General features: G+C 26.7%; 1 protein-coding gene across 2 annotated transcripts; it reads right to left on the reverse strand.

Moving 5' to 3' along the window:
• Positions 1–480: 480 nt before the first annotated feature.
• On the reverse strand, positions 481–8,128 carry LOC114163317 (CBL-interacting protein kinase 23). 2 transcript variants are annotated; one of them, XR_014984588.1, is made up of 15 exons: positions 7,354–8,128; positions 3,727–3,789; positions 3,539–3,610; positions 3,316–3,423; positions 3,012–3,092; positions 2,873–2,926; positions 2,657–2,782; positions 2,224–2,313; positions 2,001–2,120; positions 1,785–1,913; positions 1,471–1,587; positions 1,297–1,353; positions 1,132–1,206; positions 871–970; positions 481–761 (listed from the first exon to the last, which is right to left on the reverse strand). XR_014984588.1 is itself a non-coding variant. In XM_028047556.2 (15 exons), the coding sequence occupies exons 1-15, from the start codon at positions 7,543–7,545 to the stop codon at positions 742–744; spliced, it is 1,401 nt and encodes a 466-aa protein (XP_027903357.1). In that variant the 5' UTR covers positions 7,546–8,123; the 3' UTR covers positions 481–741. The 2 variants fall into 2 exon arrangements, 1 of the variants encoding a protein (XP_027903357.1); XM_028047556.2 differs by having other exon boundaries at positions 871–967; positions 7,354–8,123.
• Between the last annotated feature and the right edge of the window lie 18,939 nt (positions 8,129–27,067).

Consider the following 27,067-nt stretch of genomic DNA (forward strand, 5'->3'; position numbering starts at 1 on the left):
TGTGATTTTTCTTCCTTACTGTTCACGATTCTTTTAAATGGCTAAATGATTTTTATCACAATCGTAATTATCTTCTAAAGCTTCTTTAAAGGGTTTTTTCTATTTCTTTCAAATTAGTAATTCATTAGAAAAAAAAAAAGGTTTTTGTTAACCTTTTCATAAACACACGATATTGGGACGAAAAGTTTGCGAAATGTGAATTGCCACCAATTTAACTCTCCTTGTTGATGATCATATATTCTTCCAACTATAGAAAACGAATTCAATAACTAATTACTGAAATAATTTAATTGAAGCAATTCTAAGCTCAACAACACTTTATATAAAGAGGCTATTTTACGATTAAAAAGATGGATCAATCGATCATTTCCTTTTAAAATGATAAGGAATTGGAGATGGAAACAAATGACAGAAATGTTTAGTTGGCCTAGATTTGGCTTTTACATTTGTGACAGCACAAAAATGAAAAAGTCATGAATATACGGTTCAAATAAAAGCTAATTTCCATAAGCAAACGGTCATATAAACAAACATTAGGAATGTTTAGCTAGACTAGTTTTCCCTTTTGGATATGCAAAGTTTGTAACAGCACAAAAATTAAAGTTACTCGTATACAATTCAAGTAAAGGGAATTTTAACTGACGAGGAAAAGAGTCCATGACAGAATCCTCAATGAGCACCCTTAGCTAATAACACAACCACTCATTGCACTTCGTACGGAGATCACATTTTGGATGACACTTATTTTGATGGTTTAGCACCTGCTCATACAAATTCAAAACGATATTACATTACAAGTTCATTGCTCAAAACAAGTACTATAAAACATATTTCTATAACTCCAAATATCAAGATTCATAGAAAACGAACCATCTTTTCCTCCATCTTTTCCTCCTTCCTTTCCTCCATCGATAGGCTCTGCTTTCCAAACAATGTCTTTCAGCCCAGTGGCAAGATTTTTGTAGAACTACTAAGAAAGAGATAAGTTAGTCCAAGCAAAGGTAATGAAAATGAAAATTTGTTTTACTCGGTGATCTGTAACCACAAGTCAAGTAGTGATAATAATGAAGAAGTGTTAATTGCACTCCTGTAAATAAACAAATACATACATATTTTTTGCATCAAACTTACCTTGTGAAATTCCAGTGTATCTCCTTGAGACTTACGCAGCTCAACCATGTATAGCGAAGGGGCTACCTCTAAGATCTGAAAACCGGCTCTTAAAGCATTAGAAAAATAGTGACGACTCCTGAATACAAATAAACTAACATGAAAGAATACTTTGAAAACATATACCTCGGTGGCCACAGATAGATGACCTTTCCGTCCAGTCTTTTCCCCTTGAATCTTTAACTGAGGTGCAGCAGAATAAGATAAACAATCAGATATGTATATCAAGTTATTAGTGCTAGAAAGTAAAAATTAGCTTCGATATGTATATCACGTTATCAACTAAATACATTTTTCTACCTTACAGTTGTTCTTCTTAACATCAAAACCCAGGGGTCCTGCAGCTTTCTCAATTTCTGAAATTATTTCATCTGCTGAACATTTGGATGTGAATCGTGTTTCCCTTTTAACAAGTCCCTGGTTGTCAAAAAATACAACTAGCCTTAACCATGATAATAATCAAATAGCATGTGCAACAGAAAGTAAAAAGAAAAGAAAAGAGTAGTTGTGATCCCTTGCCCTCACAGGACAATTCTTATTTTACAGGTTTCTGTGATGCATAGTTGTAATAAGAGAAAAGTATACAAATCATTTAGTTATGAAGATACACATACCATTTGCTTCTCAAACAGACTACTAAGGTTGAGACCTTGAGATTTAGATATAAGCTCAAAGGCATTCATTGTTGCTGGTGCCACATGCCCCTCCTCTTCACGCCTCTCAACTACGAGATTTTGAGAATCCTGTGTACCGCACTCAATATAGAAGTTAGAATCCAAGCTTTGGTGAAAAAAAATTAATTAGGCTTCACAAAAAAACCAAACACTTACCAAAGATTCGCTGAAAATACAATTTACATCATCAAGACTAACACTAGGCTGTTCAAATACGGGAGGCTTATATCCCTTCTTGAACCAATCATTCTCAACCACCTCAGATAATGTAATCCTCTGTTGCGTATCATTAAATAAAAAAACAGATAAAGATTTTTTCACATATTTGGTAAGATGGCGGAAAAAAAATAAGAATATTTGCTAGACACCAGTGGCATACAGTGGCAGGATTTGGATCAAGTATTCTGTTGATTAGTTTCTTTGCACTTGAAGAGAACCATGGAGGACACGTGAACTCAGCCTTGTAAATCTGTCGCGGGAAATAGGAAAAACAAAATAAACGAAAAAGAAGCACACGAGGACTGTCATGAAACAGAAAATATGTAAGGTCATTCTAATTCACAAAATTCAATATGATGAGTTTTCTAGACAGCTTCACGACATTAAATAAATCAAGCTAATTATCTAATTCATATAAAAGGTACCAATTCATCTAGTAATTAGTTCGTAAACTGCTTCAATTCTTACAGATTCTAATCACAAAGATAATAAATTTTGAGAAAAATTAGGTTGTATCGAGAAAGATCAGAATAATGTGAATCGAGTTCAGTCAGGTGAGCAGAAAGAAACGAACATGGAGTAATCAAAATCACCTTTTTATATAAAGCCGTTAGATTGGTTTCTTCAAAGGGCAAATAGCCTGCCATTAAAACAAAGAGAATAACACCACATGACCACAGATCTGCCTTTGCACCATCATAACCTTTGTTGTTAATCACCTAGACGATAAGGAAGCAGTGATAAAAGAAGAAAAAATAAAAGTTTATGAGATAAAATGTAATGGTAACAAGCAGCAAAAGCCAATCTACCTCTGGAGCAACATAATTTGGCGTACCACATGTTGTGTGAAGTAGCCCATCTTCCTATTATCATTAAGATAATCAGTTTCCAGTTACACGTAATTACATTATCACTTTTTTTTTTTAAATTACTCAATGTGCTACTCACCCGAACTTGTTGAGGCAATGCACTCAATCCAAAATCTGATACTTTAAGCACTCCATTAGCATCCAGCAACAAATTCTCAGGCTTTAGCAGATAAAACAAAGGAACACGTTAATTTTATATTCTTTTTCTCTCCTTCCCTCTCCCCTTTCTTCACACACACATACATCTTTCTTGTAAATATAAATTCTTGCACTGCACTGAATGTTCTCTGAATTCAGAAATCCATATTTTTGAGCATGCAGTGGCATTCCCTCTTTGAAAAGGGGATCAGAGGAAAAATGTAAAGGATGCAAGAGTTACACACCTTTAGGTCTCTATGAAAAACACCTCTGCTATGGCAGTAATCCACAGCACATATAAGCTGTTGAAAATATTTTCTTGCTTCATCTTCTTTCAACCTCCCGCTGCGTGCCTGACTCAAGTTAATAGCAACAAAAACACAATAGTAGAGTTATATAAAGACCGACGAGATAATTCGCAGGACTCAGGCCTTCAGAAGCTTGCGGTAAAGATAAAAACTGCCTTACAATTTTATCAAACAGCTCTCCACCAGTCACAAATTCCAATACAATGTATATCTTTGTTCTGCTAGCCATCACCTACGCGACGATTAGTCATTTATAATGAAGTTAGGAAAGACAGGGAAAATATGAAAACAGAAATAAATGATACAAAATTTAAAGTAACTGGAAGGAATCGTCTACTGCATTCTAACCTCGTACATACGTATGACATTTGGGTGTCTAACAAGTTTCATCGTCGATATTTCTCGTTTTATCTGCATATCAGTGAAAAGTGGTAAATGTAAATCTCCCCGGAAAATTCCAACAGTTCACACCAGGACCTATTATGGTCAAGCTACCTATTTTGGCTCAAAGATACCTCTACAAAACCGTCTTTTAGATTGAGGTGAGGATTCTGTAATCTCGATGTTTGGCTACTGATCAAACTATCTACGTCAGAAACTGAACTCTAAGAGTGTAACTAAACTCGAAAGAGATTCTTTGGCCACTGAAGAACTAGCTCAAGAGAATGAAAGCAAAACTCTTAAAACAGTTTTTATTCCGACTTCAAACTCAACCAAAACTGTTAGTTTTGCTGACGAATTTATGGTCTAACGATAACAGTCCTAAAATAATTAAAATTAAAGTGTTATGGTAACAATTATGGAGGTCATGATTTAACTCTGTTTTGTGTAATATTATAACACAAGTTTTTTTGAATAAAATTTCAACTCTTAACATTACTGGTGAGAGTTTCTAATTTATAAGCTTTACTAATTCAACTAGGATGTAAGTTATTTAATTTTTTTACATTATTATCTTTTATATTGTATTTTTTTTTGCATTGTTCATAATTTATTTTGTCTATCATTATCTATTTTCCAAAAGTAATCAATTTTTTTTACATAATATTATATAAATATTGCACGATGAAAATTGAAAAAAAAAATAGTAGTTTAAGTTAAGAAATAAAAATATAAATTTATGAGAATAGATAAAAAATAAATTTGATTACTACTTATTAGAAGAAATAGTTTAAATAAGAGGTCTTGTCTAAGTAAGAAACATATATAACATAAAAAATAAGAAATAAAAGCATTACAAAGGATAATAAAAATTTAAGTATTTTATAATAAATCTAAAATTATAATTATATCACAATATGTTTTTTTCTAAAAAAATATAAATTTTATTTATAAAATAAAATTTATATAGTTATGTCACTTATATTTAACAATTAATTTATGAGTTAATTCTACCAAAAACTTTTAATCTAATAAATAAGCTTATTATTACAAAGTTTATATATTAGTAATTTATTAACTAGCAATTAACTTGTAAGTTAGAAACTAAGTTATTTTTACCAGCTAGATCATAAAGTCAAACACATGCATAATCAATCACCAGGTTATATATCTTCTCTCCTCGTATTTCTCTAAGTATCTGTCCCCTTTGTCTCCAAGGATTTTTCTTTATGTTAAATTTGAAAATAAAATATAGAAATAAATAGATAAAATTAACGGTATCAAAATGAAAATAAGACCCACACACACAAAAAATAAAAAACCAGAACAAAGATCTACAATAAGTAGGACCATGCCTTAGTGCACTAAGTTCTTTTCATAATTAATTTAGTCTTTATCTCCAATTTAACATATTAGCCTTCAAAAATCTTCCATCCCTAGTGCTGCTAACACCCGTCCCACATATACATGATAATAAGAAATATATATAAAAACAAAATAGTAATGATAAATAATAATAAAAATAATACCCAAGAATACTTACTCTAAAGTCAAAATTTGTCATTGTTTCAAGCTGTTTATTATTCAAATTAGACAGTTTTATTGTGTTTTCCCTTTTTCACTTTCCTTCTAGTTAATAGGATAGTATTTTCCTAGTTTCTTTCCCTATCCTGCTTATTTTTTATTAATACAATTTCAAAATAAATAGTATGCGTATAATGTGTATAATTAATTTAAATCATGCTAATTTTATTTAATTATCCAAATTATTTATAGAAAAGCAAATTCTACTTTTTAAAAATAATAAATAAACAAGTTTCACGTTCATTTAGTTTACTGCATGTTTTGTTCTGTTTTCTTCATACACGTCAACGACAACAGAATCCAAACACCCAACAAATTAAAAACTCTTACCCTCTCAGAAGACGACAAAATTTCCTTTAATAAATATGCTGAATTGATTTCCACGTTCTAAACGAGAGAAACCAACAACAGAAAACAAACCGACGGAAACTCCCGAACAAAAAAACTAACAGAAACCCATAAATGATCTCATATTATGTCAAACGACCTCATCCACAGTAATATAATAAGGATTAAGAAAATGTGTAAAACGGTTGAAAACTTTGATATATGTTTATTACAAAATCTCTTTATTAGAGTAGGTTAATATAGTATAAAATTTAAAATTCGATTTTAAATAAAATTTGTATTATAAGAATTTCAAAAATAGACATTTTAAATATCTCGATTATTTTATATAAGAACTTCAAAAAATTTCAAATTTTGTTTACTTAAATCTCTCGATTATTTTTAATGACTCATAATTAATTCTGAAAAATATAAAAAGATGGACAATAAATTTAAAAAATTCAAAACTTAAACTTTTAAAATTGAAAAAAAAAAATCATTTAACCATGTAACCTTAGTCACGCACCTTCGAGAGTACTCACCAAAGCTGGGAGCATCTCGGTAGGGGTTGGTAAGGAGATCAATGTCATAAGTGGGTTATTGGCGAATAATTTATAAATATTCTGAATTCTTGTAAGAAAAGAAAGATTAAAATATTCAAAAATTACTTTTAATAATAAAATAAAATATTATTACAAATAAATGTAATCTTTCTAGAAGAATTAAATTACTTGTCCATACAATGTAAGTTCTTCAAAAATGATGTTAGTTTTCAACATTCAAATAAAAAACAAAAATCTATAAAATTAAATAATAAAAAATTATTTCTTCTGTTAACACTTTTTGTAAAAACTTTTAAGTCAATAAATATTTAAACAAAAATTACTAGTTACAAATAGCAACATAAGTTGGGTAGGGTATATCCCGTTAGTGGGTACATAATTAAAATATCCATTTTTTCTGAGTATGCATTAAAAATACTAGTAGTCAATCTTATCTCCATGCATTTATCCTTATAATTTTTGTATTTTTAATCCTTCCTCTGGGCAACTATGTGGAGTCCAACTCATTTCACACTCGTCAGCAAAGCCTACACTCTACACAGGTCAGATAAGTCTAATAAATTAACATTTTTTTTTTCTGATATGTATCTGCCTTCCCAAAGTTGGTGGATTGCAGGCTTTATCTGAGTCCCGTAAGGTCTTATCTGACTAATACAAAGTCAGCAGGTTCAAAACTACGTGAAATATTTTATCGATTTAAAATAAATTTATTTACTTCCTTTCATTTGTTATTTTTTTATTTAATTTTAATCTATTATTTTAATCACTATTAAATAATCACATCATATCATTAAAAAAAATCACAGAAATAATAAATTAAAAGTAAAAAAATAATAATAATTAAAATATCATTATCTCCTTCTTTATCTCTCGTCTTATTTTTCTTTATATCGTACAAATTTTAAAACATTCTTTATGTTTCTTATTATTCTTGTCTTCTCTGTCAAATATTCAATTTATCATTTTTGTTTAATTTGTTTCGTATTTATTTTCACACAATGAAATGCGGCATCACTATTTAGAATAAATAGAGGGATCACAAACCAAAACAAACCCTATTAACAACAATAATGATAATAAGAAAGCGTAACTAAGAAAATCAATCGTAAATTAGTGGTACCTGGTCAATCATTTTGTGCTTGAGAACTTTCTCCTTGTCGAGAATCTTGATGGCGACGTTCTCTCTGGTTTCCACGTGTCTCGCGAACTTTACCTTGGCGAAATTGCCCTCACCCAGGGTCCGACCCAACTCATACTTCCCCACACGGGTCCTGCTGCTCCCGCTGCTGCCCTGACCCGAACGTGACGTCATCTCTCTCTTCCTCTTCCTCTCGCTTTTCCCCTCTCTCTCTGCGACAATCCTTATTCTCTCTCCTCTCCTTCCCTCGCTCTCTCTAATATCAACTCCTCTTCTTCTTCAGTGGCTGCCACACGCGAGACTTTGCCACCTTCATCTTCTTTCTCTTCTGTCTCTTCGCAATCAACCGGCGGAACCGTTGACCGTTGGATCTGAGCAATTCAATCGCGGCGGTTCGGGAGGAAAAAAGTCGGTGACTCGTTGACCGTTGGATCGATGGAGGACTCCATCATTTGCGGAGAATCAGAATCAGAGGAACGGAAAATTTCGGAAAGAGGAAAATCAAATGAAGCTTCGGGGGAAACCAGAAGCCTTTTTGATAAAAGATTTTCCCCTCTTGCTGATAACGGAACGAATCGAAGATGTGGATTTCGAATTTTCTTCGTTGGTGTTTGGTTTGGCTGGTTTGAATCTGAAGAAGAAAGGAATGAATGTTAGCGGTGAATGAAAGCGCGAATGAGGAATGGTTCTCTCTCTGACTATGATTTTATGAACGATTACGTTGGTGCTCATGTGAGTCTGCTTAAATATAATTATTTTCCATGAAAATGACGAAAACTATTGTACGAAAAGAAATCCCCCATTATTTGTCTTTTATAACAATGAACTCGTGAATCGGTATTAGATTGAATATTATATGTCATTATTAAATTATTATGTTATTATGAGTAACGTTAGATTTCATTGAAAAAAATATTTATTATTGAAAGAAATGTCAATAATAACGATGATTAAATATTTCAAAAAATAGCAGTTATACTTGGCTTAATTGAAGGATCAATCATAATTATGATGCTCTCACACTTCAATTTAAGATGTATTTAGGATATTTTACCGATACTTATTAAATGAAAAATATCTAAATTAATTTATAATATTATAGTATATTATAAAAAAAAATTTAAATAATAATCAATTTTAATAACAAAAATTAATTAGTCATTATATAACGACAAATTTAGATACTAATTTAAAAATTAAAAATTATTAGCAACTAAAATAATTAAAATAATTTCAAAAAGTTATAATTGGTCTCTAAACTGATAATTAAAATAGTTTTTATTGTGAATTGGTTTTTAAATTAGTTACTAATATTAGCTACCAAGATTTTGACTACCAAAATAAGTGGTTTCTAAATTGGTCACTAGCATTAGCTATCAGGTTTTGACTACCAAAATAATTGGTCTCTATATTAGTCTTCAATTAGAAAATTGGTCTCTAACCTATTTTTAATTACTAAAATTGATCATTATTTAAAAATTTTCTTGTAATGGTACTTTGATGATAACATTGATTTATATTTTTTATGTTAGTGCATATAGTTTAATTTTGGATTCACACAGTATCGATCATATATTTATTATGTTTTTAAGAATTAATGTTCACTTTTTGTCAATATTTATAATTACGTATTTATCACGTATCGTATCGTATTATTTTTAAAATAAACGTATTGATGTATCATATACGTGTTGTATCCGATACACGTATCGTATCTATGTATAATAGATCATAATATATGAAAAAAAAAATCTTTACTTTTTATAATTTAGCAAAATTGGATACGCATTGAAATTTCATAATATTCTTTTTACTTTTTTAGAACAATAATATGATAGTATTTATTACAATTGTTTAGCTTTTAAAAAAGTTTTAATGCGAAATAAATAAATATATATTTATACTCAAAGAAATCGTTTCAACTTATATAAAATAATAAATAACATAAAGTTGAAACAAAAATATTAATTGAATAATATATAATACCACATGGTACACGCTCATATCATTTTAAAGTTAAGACTATGAATGGTTTACACATCCCTCTTATTTTCATGTCTCATACATGTTTTTTAAAAACAAAATCATAATGAAACTCCAAAACGAATAATATCTCGGATGTCATGATTAACCATAGGTGTTGTCTCATTGAATTTATGATCAAAACATTAAAGCCAAACGAAGAATAATTTTCCTTAGTACTTTATTGGAAGTATCTTATTAGACTTCGGACTGAAACACCATATAAAAAAATATAATTTATCCAATATATAAGAAAAATAGTGTAAAAACCTAAATTTGGTTATAGAAATATTATATTAACTTAATTTTGAACTTCAGTTCAATATGACTCATCTTGACTTTTGGTTCAAGTCAATCTTCGACGCAACTCGACCTTCAGCCTTAGCAGACCTGACTCAACCTTCGAATTGGGTCGGCTCTTCTCAATCTTCAGTCTAAGTCGACCTTGCTCGACCTTCGGTCCGACTCGATCTTTGGCCTGACCCAACCCGCCTAACTCGACCTTTGGTCCAACTTGGGTCGACCAAACTCAAACTTCGATCAAGTTTGACCTTTGACTCGCCCGACCTGGCTCAACCTCCAGGCCGATTTGCCTGACCTTCAGTCTGGTTCGGCCCAACTCAACATTCGTTTTAGACTGGTTTGACTTAACCTTCTGCCTAGTTTGACCTTTGACCCAGCCTAACCTGACTCGACCTTGGGCCTAGGTCAGCTCAACTCGACCTTCTCCCGGACTAACTCGACTTCTTGGACTTGTAGATTTATTTATTTTTAGCTAGTGAGCAATTTCACAACTTGAGAAATTTTAATTTTCTTATTTTTTGAGTGAATTTCATATTCTACTATTTTAGTTATTTGAAATACTTTCTTAAATCTTAAATCTTAAATTTCTTTTTAGTTTCATCATCCAAACATATAATTTTCTTTGAAAGAATTTAAAATTCTCCAAACAAATCAATTACTTTCTCAAATTGTCTCATCCAAATACACCATTGGTGAAAATTGAAATTAGTCTATCTATGAAACATAGGCCCAATTTAATCTCTCAACTATAGAAATACGTGAATTTAGTAATTTTTATCAAATTTTGTTAAGTTTATTTGACATTTCAAACATGTTTCATTATAGCATTTTAGTTGTTTAGACCGTTTAACACATCTTCGCTTCAATGTTAATTGAGAAAACACATTTGAAATGTAAAATAAATTTAACAAAATTTGGTTTAAATAACTAAATCCACACATTTCTAAAATTGGAGAAATAAATTAGTCTAAAATTTTGAAGAGAAACTAATTCAATTTTCACTAATAATTAAGAGACATGTTTAACACTTATTAAATATACAAGAGAAAAATTAAAGTTGTCAAAACGGACCACCCAACCTAGCCCAACCTGACCCATCATGAGTTGACTACTTAGTGTGTCAAACCAACCAGACTAACTAATTAGCGAGTAAAAAAAAATTGAATTTGGCCTAACCGACCACAAATTGGTTAATTAAATGAGTTGACTCACTTAATTAAAAAAACAATTTTTTTTCTAGTCTCAACCAAACTAAACTATAATTTTAATTAAAATATAAACAAACTTCAATATAATCCAAATATAAATAGTAATACAAAATAATGTTAAACTCCTAATACAAACCAAAATACAAATTATCAATATGTTGGTTATAAAAAAAATAGTCCAACCCAACTTAAATGTAAACACAATAAAAATTATTTTTGTAACCTTTATTTATGGGTTGGTGATCCAGATAAAAAATTAACATATATTAAAATTATAAAAAAAGTTAACTTAACTCGATCAAAACTCATGATGAATTGAATTAGTTCACAAGTTCTAATTATTTTCACATCTATAATAAAAATGTTATCATTTACACGATACTAGGTGCAACAACTAAAAAAGTGTTAGTATAAAGTTAAACACCACTTTGAAAAGGTGTTGATTTAGTGACAAGTCACAAACAAAAAGTTTCAACCTATAAGAAAAACAACTTCTTTATGCAATTAAGGCTAATGAAATGAATAAGGATGGTAAAACCACAACCACGTGGACTTGTCTATTAACATGTTAATATTTTTTGGTTGGACGGTTTGACATGTCAAATCCACCAATTCAGTTTGTCCTACCCACTTGGTTGACAACCTTAAAGGTCAAAGACAGGGTAGGAGGGATTAACCTATCAACCCAACTTTTGAATTAAAAGTTAAAATAGAAAAATAGTTTAAAAGATTATTATTTTTTATTTTGTATCATTTAAATGATACATGTAATATTATAATTTAAATAACTACTATTAAAAGTTAAGTTATAATTATTAATTGTAATACAACAATTTAATATATAAAAGTAATAATTATTTAATTTATCTAATTAAAAATATTGATTACTAATTAATTAAAAAATATAAAATATTTACAAGACTAAATGTGATTTTTAATATAAGCTGATCTCACTTATTTTTTTCACCTTACAAACACGTATACATTTATGTCAATTACACGCAAAGTATTCTCCACTTTTAAGTGTTTTAGTTTTTAATTCATTTAATAATATATAAGATCCATTTATAATTATATTATTACTAAAATTTGCACACAGATATAAATATGCATGCATACAAATACACATACCATAATGAGTGTGCTAATAAACTAATAAATGTAGAGATTGATTTTAGAAAATATTTAACATAATCTCAACACTAATTATTACAAGAAGCGTGCTGATAAACTAATAAATTTAGATATTGACTTTAAAAAAGATTTTGCATGCTTTCAACTCATACTAACTATAATGAGTATATTAATAAATTAATAAATTTAGAAGTTGACTTAAAAAGGTTATGCATAATGTTAACACTTATTTATTTATATTAAATATATATATTTTTAAAATGGTTTGGATTATGTAAATATAGATATTTGTAGTTACATATATTTTATTTAGGTTGTCCTCCTCATATTTCTTTTTATCTCCATTTCTTTTAATAATAATATTTTTTTAACATATTTGATGGGTAAATTTGAAGGTCCTACTATGACATGAGAGTTACAACAACGGATGTTCACAAATAATTTTGGGGAGAAAAAGTAATACACTGAGAGTTTATAAATTGTATTTCTTATGAATACTATTTTAAATAAACTTTCCTAATTTTATTGTTTTACTCATAATTTGATTTGTTATTTAACCTTTTAAAATATTAATATCAAACTTATCATATGTAATCCTATGAATATTAAGAATGATTCTTCTAATTAATCAATTAGATTAATAGTATGATATTTTAGATTATGAAAAAAATTAAATTTATTTTACTTTTATACTGATGGATATGATGGATAGCTTTTCTTATATTATTTTTAAAAAATAAATTTATCTTTTTATTTTTTTCATCAATTAATTTTTTTAAAATTAATATTCAAAAGTAATTTATGGTTTAGAGTTTATCGTAATCTAATAAAAAATTCAAAGATATAATAATAAAGATCACAATTAAAAACTAACTATAAAAAAATACGGATCACGTTACTTCTTCTTCCAAAATAAAAATATATATAATCTAATTTTCATTAGTTTTCAATATTTCATATAATTTAAAAAATAAAAAAATATAATATATAAATAAAAATTAAAGAAAAGAGGAGCTTAATCTCCTTCCGACACTGAGAGTTACTATGATACTTGAAAAAACAAAAACTGAAACTTTTTTTTAAATATGAAAACTAATATTAAAAGATGGTCATTCCCGAAGAATCAGTTATTTGTAACTACTTTACCGTTTCACAAGTCATGTAACTACTTTACCGTTTCACAAGTCAATTCAATGTTTCCTTGTCTTTGGATGCATATGCATATTATAAAACTTTTGATAATTATTTATCTAATAGCTTTCAAATTATTATTTTCAAGGTGAAATATTTTGTATTATTAACTAATAAAAATGTGTTATAAACATTTTTTAACTAATAAACTTATCATACACAAAGTTTATAAATAGAAGATTGTATAAAACTGTTTTATAGTATTAATAAAGAAGCTTATTAAGTGGTTTATAATGTTTAGTTATTTTTAATAAATCATCACTATATATTAACTTTTTCTTATATTTTTTAAATATAATTAAAAGATAAATTATTAATATAAAATATTTATATTTAAATAGAGAATCTCTATTATATATTACCGAGTGAGAAACAATTATTTAGTGTCATTATATATGTTTAAGAAAAATAATATTAATAACAATGATTATATAGATACATAATGGATAATAAATAGTTATAATGTTGAACAATGCACATTTACTTTTATTTCTTTATTTTATAATATAATTAAAGATGAAATAAGAATGTAATATATATATATATATATATATATATATATATATATATAATCTTTTATATGTTGTTGTAACTTTATTTAGTTCTAAAATATAATTAAAAATAAGACACTGATTAAGGAATAATTAATATGCATTGGTACCATTATTTTTGCATTAAAAATTGAAATAATTAAGTATATTAATTACAATAGTATAAAACCATATAATATATTTTTAAAGATGAAAATACCTTTTTAATTTTTAGAGAATAATTTATGATACAAAACAAGAATTTTGGAGTTTTTAAAGCTTTTATTCAAATTGATACCGTAATTGTTTCTTTTTTTTTGTAATTTTAGATATTTAACACAATTTTTTTTATGATTTTTCTATTAATTTAAATTTTTTTATGTTTAATTATATTTAATTTTTAGTAACAATAAATATAGTTTTTTTATTATTTAATTATTTTTTAATTTTTATTGTTAAGCATTAAATAAAATATTAAACACAAATATATAACATTTATGAATATTTTTGTCCTTTAATTAAAATAAAATTACATTAATAATTATTAGGTCAGAGTTTATTTAATATCATACTTAATTATATATTTTTTAAGATTCGGGTGTATATTAGTTATCTTCAATTAATGTCTTTACGACACTCCTTAGTAAAATCCTTAAGAAAATTATATATAACGTATATTTTAATAAGAATAATTTTTTAATGTCTTGTTATAAATTATAACTTTAAAATATAATTAAGAGTAAAATAACAAAAAAGATGTACACTAAAATTGGGAATCTCAATCCACGTCTTAGAGTTGTGTGATGTGCTTTGAATGGATGTGGAAGTTCTTATTGAAAAGCGTCACTGAATTGAAATTTTAATTTTTGACTTTTTTTTTTTTCTGTTTGGGTTGATAATGGATTTGAATGGTAACATGTTATTTTCAACTTTTAGGGGAAAGCGTGTCAAATTAAACAACAATATCTTATTTATCATCATGGTTGGTGGTAATAATTAAATATGCCAGAAGTTCACATGCTATTGGTACAAGATTATTAAATTTTCAACAAGAAGAAGAAGGATTTGATTTTTATATTTTCGCTAAAAATCAATTAAAAAATGAAAGTAGTTGTTTTCCGAAATATCAAATATTAACAATTTTTTTTATTCTTTATCTGAAAATAGAAAAAAATCTGGTGAGACCTGAATGTGAGAAATAAAGTAAAACAGAGATAGTCATGGATTAAAGCTGAATTTTTTATATTATTTTGGAAAGAAGATCCAAAAATATATATATTTATAAAAAATTAGATTACATGTTTTTTTTTTTAATATTTTGGAATAAGGATCTTGGATAACGCTTGGGATACATACTTCAAAATTAGATTACATGTTTTTTTATTGATTATTCCTTAACATTCTATAATAAATTTCTTATTATGAAATAAATAAAATAATTTAAATTTAAATATAATTCAATTTTTTTTCTCTCTAGAAACGCAGAGTTTAAAGTCTCTCGAAAATACTTTATTTGAAAAGGTTTTAAAAACCTCAGACAAAACTTAATCTGGAGAAGTAAATTTTACTAGCACGATGATATTATGGCTAGGTAATCAATGTATTTTTTTTTTCCTTTTTTGCATTAACAACTACTCTGCTCAATTTAAAAAAGAAAGTAACAAAAAAGAAAGAAAATGAATAAAACTTCAGAATTGTTTTAGAAAACTTTCACAATAAAGACCTATTAAATATTTATAGGGTTGTGTAAAGGTTTTATAATTAATTTTGCAAGTACTAAGTATAACTTATTAAGTATAATTTATTTTACAAGTTCTAAAAAAACAATCAACAAATGTTCTATTTTAGCTATTTCTACAGCTTTGAACTTACCTTGAGGAGTTCCCTTAATATATTAAAAATTGATAAATATTACCTACAAATTTAAATCTACAATGACATTCATGTCGTTTTTTCTTCATAGAAAAATCCACTTTATGTGGATTTTGTTCTTCAGAAAAAAAATAAAATTAGAAACATTTTGCCACTTCTTTCTCTCACAACTGTTAGTAGATTTCTTTTTTTTTTCAGAAAGATAACACTTTATTCTTGAAATGCATCTGGGCTTGCGCTTGTTAAGCCCAATATATTATAAGATGAAAAAAATTAAAGGAGAGTAGTGGTCAAGGTCAACACTGGACACCAGCAGCTTCCTGCACCTCCTATACTTCTTCCTGCACCCCCATAATTTTTTTTATTGTGCAATTTAGAAGTAAAAATATATATTTTAAAATATACAATTCAAAATGAATTTTTTATTTTGTATTCTAAAATGTATAATTTAGTATATACTTTTAGATTTAGAAAAATATTTTAGTTTGTGCACTTTAAAATATTAATCTAAATGGTACCATAATTTGTTTGATTTCAATTTAGATGAAGGGAGGGAACAAAGTATAATATGTTGTTTTGGTTGAAAAATGGGCGTGCAGAAACCACATAGTTATAGCAAATTCGACATTCTTAAGGGGGTGTTAGGTTTCTTCAGTTTACTGGATACTAAGTACCTTATTAATATTTCCATGATGTAACAAGAATATATGCAAGAATATATGACACATATTTTGCATCTATGTCAACCGAAAATACATTTATTCACGTTCAATATAATAAATTTATTCTTAATATAGTTCTTTTTGAACATCGTTGAAATCACAAGTTTCCTTTTTTATATATATATATATATATATATATATATATATATATAAATATTAGTGTTTTCGATGTTAAGTGTATAAACTAAGTTAATTTGGACGAATTTAAAATTACCTAATATGATTGATTTTATGAGTAAACATTATTATATGATTCTAACTTTAACACATTTTTTAACAATTATAATTAACAAAATGTTATGAGGAGAGAAAGACACAACGGTTAAATAAGCACCAAAACAATGATAATGAAGAAGATGAGGATGATGCAATTGTTGACGATAATAAGGGTATAATTGACACAATAAAATGGAATAAGGAAGAGAATAACTCAACGATGGAATAAAAATACTTAGTTACTCAAACAAATTATATATACTACATCAATTATGTAAAAAATTAATAGAGTATACGTGATTTCAATATTGATTATGTAAAGAACAAATATAACATACGTGTATTTTCTACATTAGATGCTTTAGAAACCTGATGTAGAAAATATTATTAGTTTCATAATTATTCAATATAATATCTATATGGTTCTCTCAAAGAATTAAATTAATTTCTACTAATTTTGTTTCGGAAATAGGACCTAATACCTATCTAAAAACACTCAAGTCTTTACTCTTCCTTCGTTGCAGTTTTTACTGCTCGCTTTCCTTTTTTTAGCTCTCGTTCGATCTTCTTTGTTCTTTCACGCTTGGTTGTCCAAACGACCGGGTACCTGTCTATAAATGCTTCTATGCTTAAGTCAGTTCAAATATATTCGGACGAATGCAATTAATGCTGTAATAAATGCGAAGTAAAAGTCCTTACCAACTTACTTTGGGTTCCTATCTATAGGGTTTGACATGGGCCTGTGATTAGAGCTTTCTTAATCATGACACAATTATTTTTTAAACTTCATTACTGACTTGTATTACTTTAATTTACAGGTTTAGTTTTGATGCAGTCGCCCAACCGAAGGGTCGTGCGTGCTGTCGAAACTCTCATAATTATGACGACAAAGTTCTACTAGAATGAGCGTCTATGGCCGCTCGGGTTGTGGATTCCCTAAAATCACTCAGAAGAAATTGCCACATCAACAACCCACGAGATTATCCGTTTGTAGTGGACGGCCTTCGACCGCTTATCTTTGAACCACCTAACCGAAGGTCTAATTAAGAAACTCGATAGGTCATACAGGTTTCAATTAAAATAATTTGAGTAGGAAGAAATTGATTTGTTAGAACATTAGTGGATTGTTCTCGTTTGAAAATGATTTCTTAGAATCCAATATACTTGTCATGATCTCATTAATAGACAACTCCAAAAGTGCAACATAGTTGTCAAATTGCAGCTAAGACATTGCTATAACCTGTTGAATGGCATCTTTCCATGCTACCCAATAATTCCATCAAAACCCTTTTCCTCTGAGACCATCGTGTCCACAAATCCTTAACACCACCTAAAGGATTTACTATATTTTTTTTTCCATCTTTGCTTTCAGGAACAAAATCACCATTAATCAATATTGAATCACGTACAAAATATTGTGTAACTCCTTAATATATATTTTATCTCTAATTATAATTGAAAGAATATTCTTACTAGGTGTAGTAGAATTTAATTAAGAAAAATCATGAAAATAAAATTTCAATGCATTACATTATATTGTTAGAGATTTTAGATTTATGATAAATAAAGTTGTGTTAGATTTAAAATCCACTTCTTAAAATGAAATGAGAGTTATAAAAAAACCTATATCTTAGTGAGATTGGATTTTTTATTTGTTTCACCTAACATCAAACCACCAGTAATATTTAGTTGAAAAATGGTTTTTTAACTACTAAATTTTGACAATTTTCTTTTACAACCTTAAGTGCCATTTTCTAAGTGGTTTTTTATTTTTTTATTTTCTCATTCTCAATATTTCAAAATCATTTAGAAGATGTCACCTCATGAGAAAATTTTTAAAATTTAATAGTCAAAATATCATTATTTTACTTAATTCCACTTTAAAACTATATATGTATTAATGTGAGAAAGTGTATTAGAGATCAAATAAAAATAAAGTAAATTTATATTATATATAAATAGATCTAAATTTCACTTACATATGTATTTTGTAATGTTAAATTAAACTTTAACTTCTCCTTCTAAAGATAGTTTTATAAAATGGAAACTAATATTAACCTATATATAGATACTGGTGACGTTCAATTGGACGAATACTAATCACAATGTTTAAAACATAATACTCTTTGACTTATTGGCTTGCTATCTATAACAATTAAATAGAAAGTAATACTCTTTTAAAATTGGGTTGTACCTTTGTTTAAAATTAAAATTTGAAAAAGTTATATATAAGATAATTTCTAGAATTAATTTGAAATAACTATTTTTTTAAAAAAAATGATATACATTAAACAAAAAAGTATTAATAAGGTGAAGCAAGTTGCATGGATAAAATATTGGCATTTTTTGAAGGGTTATCGGAATCGGAGAGCAGCGATATTTTTATCCGCCGTCTCGACAACGCCAAAAGTGCAAATGCATCCTTTAGCGAAGCATCGGCATCACCGACGTAATAAGCCACATGCATCTTTTCCAATCTATTCATGCAAACAACAATTCCACCATACTGTAACTGCACCCACTCATAAGTTAACCATTTTTCATCAAATTATAATATTTTCTTTCCCTATCTGCTTTTCCAAAATTAAGACACAAGACACTTTTTTAAATTTTCTTGACTTTGATTCTTAACTAAGACTATTTGAACATATTAAATAAATCCATTTAATTATAAGAGAAATGAGAAGAAAAAAAGTGTTTAAGTTGTATTTGATCCCAACTCCTATACCATGTATTGGAATAAGTTCATTCAATTAAATTTTAACGGAAACTCTTTCTAACTACTTTTACATGCATTAGGATTAAGGAAAAAATGATTGATTCTTGGAAATTTAAGTGTGATCTAATCGTTCTAGTAAAAATGAGAAAGTTGAATATCTTATAAAGAAAAATATTCATAATCTATTGTTCTGAGATTTAAGATTAGAGGTGGTTAGTGGCGGATCTTCAACAAATACTCTGAGTTTAGTCATTTATATAAATCCAACAGTGATATCAGAGTCGATGGTTCAAAGTGATTGATAGCATAACCATAACAAAAAAAGGGTCACCAGAGTGTGAATACATTTGAGGGAAAATATACCATATATGAGAAAAAAAAAGGACTTATCATTGAAGAGAGATTGTTGGAAATAGTCTGAGTGTGAGTCAAAGTCCCACATTGGATAGAAAAGACAAAGTTAAACACTATATAAGAGTTAAAACGCATGACTTTATTGTATTAAGGTTTTAGGATAAAAGTGATGTTAAATATCTTATGTGTGTAAGATTAATATCAAATGTCTTAAAAGTGGTCTCAATGACTATTACCATAACTTATATGAAAAATATATAAACCCAACGATAAGTTATATGAGAGTAGAAGATGATTCTTCGACTTGAGAAAAAATATATTAATATGAAAAATATTCGATCAATATAAACATTAGATAAAAATAACAAGATTGAACAGCGAAGAAGAGTATGCAAATTCTTTTTATTAGATTATTAAATAAGAGGCAAAATCACTTTCGAAAAGCATTATGAGATACCTGCCGTGTTAGAGAGGTTATGCATGAGTGCAGAATGGAATGAGCAGTTCCAAAATAGGGCCAGCGAAAAAGCTTAGGGTTGCAATCAATCAGAAATGGAGAAAAAAGGTGAAAAGGAGGCTAATGGGATAATGTTCAACTTCCGTTCAATTTCAGGAATGCAGACAATTTCTCTCTTTATGCCTCCCACACATGCCAACTCTTCTATTATCTTTATTCATTATTACACTACTCAAATACAATGCATCACTTTTTGCCTCTCTCACAAATTTATTCATTTTCGATTACATCTTATTCCTGCATATATGTCAATATTGAAACATCTATTATACATCACTTTTTCATTCAATATACATTTAGTTAATGTGAAATATTTTCTTTTTATTCTACGTTAGTTTTAATAAAATGTTTGTAGAATATTCTTGTTATATGCCACTCACCTATCACTACTTGTTCTATTATGACACAATTTACGATTGAATTAATTCTCACAATGCCAATATCCAATTCCACAAATACAAGGTATCTCCACTAACCATTTGGAAAATATTGTGAGAAATAAGAAGGAAGATGTCATGAGAATGGAGGTTGCAAGAGAAAAGGACATTGTTAAGAAAGAGAGAATAGTTAAGGAGAGGGGAGACACACATTTAAAGACAATGAACATGAAGAAAAGAGCACCACAACAATTTGAATATATATATATATATATATATATATATATATATATATATATTAAACATTTGTTTAAATCTGTACATTGATTTGGAAGAGTTTGATGTGAATTTAAGATGTGGACTTACGAAATTTTAAGAGTCATATAAGTAATATATAGAATACACTACAAGAAAATGTATATTAAGAATAAATTTTAGTGATCAAATTAGATATCAATTTACAAAATAAAACATTATTGGTTACTAAAATAGTCACTATTATAAATAAAAAAATTATAATTGGTTACTAATCAATTAGAGACTAATTTAGAAATTAATTTCTTTGGTAGCAAAAAGCATGGTAGCTAATATTTAGTGACAAATTTTCTTTGGTGGCTAAATTTATGAAACCAATTTAGAAATAAATTATAATTTTTTATTCATAATAATGACTATTTTAGTAACCAATAATTTTTTATTTTGTAAATTGATATCTAAATTGGTCACTATAGTGACTAACAACTTTCGATTAATAAAATTGGTTGTTAATGAAACATTTTCTTGTAGTACTATTATTAGGAGTCATATAATTACACTATAAAATATTATAAATATTAAATTTGTAGGAGTTATGAAAATATGAAAGATATGAGATATATAATAGATATAAGAAATATGTTACATAAAGACCTTGTTATTTTATTTTATTCATAATATAATATATATATATATATATATATATATATATATTATGTATGAGAAAATAATTAAATTTATAATAAATTATTTAAAAAATATATTTAAAGTGATATTTAATTAACTTACACTTGATTTAAAACTAGAAAAATATTATACAGAGGAGTGATATTTTTAACTAAGCTATTTGGTTTTAGAAGTAGTTTGTACGAAACCGAAAGATAAACAAAATATTCTTCTTAAATATACTTTCATTTTATTACAAGAAAATATCAAATTATTTTTTAAATACTAGTGGTAGTCAAACTACAATTTTATTAGAATTAGTTGACTCTAATGTGATACATAATGTTAATTTTTTATTAAAAAGATTAAAAAATGTAAAATTATTTATAAATATTTTAGTTGTTAGGTAATTGAGTTTGTGTAATGTTAAACCTGAGTTGAACTTCTGATACGACTCTATCTATTTTTAACTATTTTTAATAAATAGATACTTGTGTTTTTTTAATTAACATTAAGTTATTTATTATTAATAAAGTCTATTTAATATTGGATACTAGAGTCGATTTAATCAATTTAATGATAAAAATTATTATTTTTAATTTTTTATAAATAAAAGTATTTGTGTTAATATTTAATATTGTATTGTAATGAATCGATAAACTTTTAATTATTTAATTTTAAATTTTAAATTTTAAAAACATTAAATATTAGAGTTCCTCAAAGAACTATTAAAAAAACTGAGAAAGTAAATTTGAATTATATTAAAATATGACTAAATATCTTAAATTACACTATTTATATATTTCTCGATTGTCTTACAATATTAATCTTTATCTTTTTAATATTATCTGAGCACTATTTTTTTATTAATTTAATGATGATTAGAAAAATAATTATTTCCAATCGAAACCCTTAACAATGATTAATTCCAAATACAAAAGGAAAAAGTTCACGAAATAAATGTAAGAATTATTTTAGTTAGTGAATTCTTAAACAATGAGTAATTTTAATAATTAAAAATATGTTTCAAAATTAATGTAAAAATACTAATTTTTTGTAACTAATGTTAGTAATACTTTAAAGACCAATTCATACTAAAAGAAATATTTTAATTATAGATCAATTATAATTTTTTAAAATTATTTTAATTACTAATAATTTGTTAATTTATAAATTAGTATCTAAATAAATTATTATAATGATTAATTATTTTTTGTCATTAAAATTAATTATTATTCAAAAATTTTATATGACCATAGTAGATATACATTATTTGTATATTCTTAAAAATTTTAAATATTCATATTAGTGTAAGAATTATCAATCCAATTTAATTTTATAGTCAAATCTATAGAATTTAATATATCTTTAAAAAAAATTAATTTCTTTCGACTTATTTTTTACTGTGTAAATGATTTAAATTTATTTTTTTTAAATTAAATTTATTTTTGTGCATATTTGTGGTATAAATTTATTTGAATTTTACTTTAAAATTAATTTTTATTTGAGTTTATATTTCAAACAATTGTATTTAAAAGTGAAAAAATGAAAAATAAAAATATCTATAATATTTAATATAAAAAACTTTAAATATGGAAATATCCACTAATAAAACAAATTTTTTAGATAAGATTAATGTGCGTAAGTATTACGTGTATATTATTATAATAATACTGCAAACATGGAAAACTAAGTTTGTCTTCTTTTTTTTTTTTTTTATGATTTTTATTCGTAGGTGCCATAGGTATTTAGTACGGTAGTTACAAAAAGGATCAACAGTCTTTTCAAGTATTCATGTCAACTTAAGAATATTATACGTACTGGTAATCATTGGAAAAAAGAGGATAAATAGTATTTTAAAATAGTTTATTTTAATTATAATAAAACATTTTAACATTTGCTTCACAAACTATATTTTATTTTCATTCCCCTACTTATAAAGTTAACGTTTTTAATTTTGTAAGAGAAATATATTTAAATTATTATTTATAACATCTTTTATCTCTATCCATCTAACATTTAAAATGTTATCTTTTATATACATATTAAAGCTGGTAAAATAATGTTTGAGTCTAAATAATTTTAGGAATAACAAAAAATTTGTACTCACGAGTATTCGCGGATAAAATCTATAACGGGTAGGAAATTAATATTAAAAATGGATATCTGCAAATAACGGGTACAAACATTTTGTATACTCGTATGTTAATGTGGCGGGTATAGGTATCATAATATCCGTACCCGTAGATAGGATACTCATACCCGCTATACTCTAATTTAAATTAAGAAAAATAAAATAAATGAAATGATTAAAACGTTAACACGTTGATTTTGAATATGCTACTTTTTATCAATTAGTTTTAAAAAATCTCCATTTATTTGTAAATGGTCATTCAATACTATTCAAAGTAATTTACATTTTATTTGAACTTTATAAATGTTATTCATTGTATTTTTATTTGAATTTATGATTAAAATTTGTTGTTAAACATTAAATTTTTCTTTCATAAAAAACTGCGGGTACTCATGGATATTAAAAAAATATACAAATACCCGTATAATAAATACCCACATAAATATAAGTACGGGTATGAGACAAATATTTATTCAGCGAGGAGAGTCACTAACCGTACTCTATCCACCCGCTGACATTCTTATAATAGATCCTAATTACATCCGGTTATTTCGGAGTCAAACAGGTTTAGGTGGACTAATTTTCTAAAATTATTACAACGACTTTAAAATTTTCTAATTTAGCACTTATGTAATTTTTTGAAATTTAGAACTGGTTTTGTGAACATTAAAATATGGAAACTGATTGGCACAATTTTCGACTTGATTGGTCGAACCGGACTGCATGAACCAATATTTTCACCCGGAATCAGTTTAGAAGTGAAGGATCAGATCTCATGAGTGAGATGTATTAGTCATTATTTACTATATATTTGAGGCCATTTCCTCCAAAATCTGAATACAAATAGAAAACCTAAAACGATAACAACATCAATATTTAAAACAGAGTATGTCTCTGGCCAACAAATTAACCCATAATAGATATTCATTAAAGAATCACATAAAAAAATCTAAATAGATTGATATTTATTAAGCAGATATCTGAATCCACCACCGTTGCATTAATGAAAAAAAGACATCTTAATTATAGAAGAAGAAAAAATTGAACAATTGACCATCTCGACTGAAAAAGAAAATATATATATTAATTCCTTAGCAATGTTAATAATGGCATTATTGCAGTTACATGGAGAAATAAGGGTCAATTTGTGTAAGTAATTGTATAAAAGGAGATACGAAGAAGAGGAAATTGGAATACCACAAATTTTCTTTGAGCAAAGTCATCATCAGTAGGAGTAAGCATGTCCAACATAACTTCATTGTTAACCCCATTCTGTGCAGTGTCTCCTCATTCTTTGGCCACTGTCACCAAATTACAGATCCAAATAACCCTAGAAACTATCTATGAAGAAGAAGATGATGAAAAGGAGACAAAGCTTGAAACTCCTGCAACCCCTTCCGCCACCACCGTTCTTCCCCATGCATGCAACAACTTCTTCATCCCAACTCCTCAACCCTCTTCACTCTTTGCTTGGTCCAAACTTCCACTCAGAATAATGTATGTAGTGGTCCCACGATGGATTTCTGCAGTTAATCAACCAAATTATTATTAGGTTTAGAATTTTGCTATTACACGTTCAATATTCTTATATCGTTTAGAAGTCGAGACTTAAAATAGTTTAAATATCTTCTTTCATCCATCTACGAAGATACCTTTTAGTCATGTATGAAGCAAATTTTTCTACTCAAATCTCATAGGAACTTCATGTTTTAACCTTTGATGACTACATAAGTTAGTCACATACATATAGCTATATGTTATGTTCTTTTTCTTATATACTCGTTAATTTGCTCATTAATGCTTCCATTCATTTTGGTATGAACATGTATGGTATAACTTCATCGTAATCATTCTATTATAGGTTTTACATATGATTTTAACCTTTAATTTTAACGCAAAATTAGAATTAGTTTTCGTTTTAAACTTTGAAATATTTGAGTTCTAAAATTTTAAAAGTGAATAAATATAATCTTTTTAATTCAATTACTTAAATTTTTATTAACATATCAAACACATTTTTTAATTAATATTGAAACGAGAACATGTTAAATGAAATAAATCACTCAAATATTAATATGAAATACATTTAAAAATTTTAATGTGATCAAAGTAAAAAGATTTTCTCTATTTATTTTTAAAATTTGTGTAATATAATATGTTAAAATTTTAAACAAAGACGAAATCTATTTCATATAATTAACTAAAACTATATTTAACTATTTTATTATTAATATTTGTCTTCTTCTTAATCACTTGTGTTGTGTTACTCAAAATTCAAAGATAAATTATTTAAAAATTAGTTACACAGTTCTTTTTGACTAATAGTGTCTTAGTATAATTTTAATTGCATATCAATCTAAATTTACAATTAATTGTAACATTCATTTGTTAAAACCAACCTCCACGTCAACTTTTATATGAAGACATTTTTTTTTGAGTTATTTGGAAGATGATAATTAGTTGATTATTAAACGTATCTCTATCCAGAAAAAAACATTGTTCACATTAGTAATGAAATCGGTGGCCAGTGTTGGAGAAAGAAAATGACAGAGACAACTGAAGAAAGTAGGGTCTTGCTATAATATTATCCATATTCTTTTTGGTTCCAGGAACTTCGCCAGAAATTCATATAATTACAAAACTTTCATTTAGGAAAAGAAAAATAATAAAAATGTTTTTTTATGGATTAAAGTTGATTTTTGTGTAAAGTAGATTATGCCTTTCTAAAATAATTATTCTAGATTAATAGTTTAAATTTATATAAAAAAGTAATTTGAATGGATAAAGATTAAATCAGTATTTTTTGTTTTTTAAAAATATTTCTGAAAAAGTTCCTTCAACGTGTTTTTTTCCTGTGGTTGGTGCATTGACAATAAAAGAAAAACCCGCTTCTAAGGGTAAGCAAAAAGGTCGCGAATGGGTCCAGCTATTAAATGTTGTTAAAATTTTAAAACATATTTTTTAACTTATATAATTTATAATTTAAGAATTTTAATTATTTTTGGAGTAAATTTTTTATTTGTAAAGTTAGACGAATAATTTTAGTTCTACTGTTAATTTTCTTCTTTAAATAAGAAATTACTATGCAAATATTGCTTTTCGTATTTGTACTGACAAGTCGCATATATAGCCAAAATTTAGAAGAATAATGTCCTCATTTTATGTCAGTAACTATTCCTATAATATATTCAGAATTACAGATAAGTTTCATATTCCAAAAATTTAAAATTTTAGATATTTTTTTTTAAATAATAGGTAAGAAAATTGATTTTTAAAAAAATAAAAATATTATGCAGATATAATAAAATATTTACAATGGAATATGACTAGTAGTGTTGCATATCCAAAGATAAAAATCAAAAAGTAAAGGGGCAACTTCATAGAAATGCCTCGATTGGTGATATATTATCAAATATAATATGCAATTAGAGTGTTTTTCAACTTCTTCTAATATTTCTTGAGACATTGGTGGAAAC

This window comes from Vigna unguiculata, chromosome 9, assembly GCF_037176805.1.
Source record: "Vigna unguiculata cultivar grain cowpea cultivar isolate G323 ecotype 2 chromosome 9, ASM3717680v1, whole genome shotgun sequence".
NCBI lineage: Eukaryota > Viridiplantae > Streptophyta > Magnoliopsida > Fabales > Fabaceae > Vigna > Vigna unguiculata.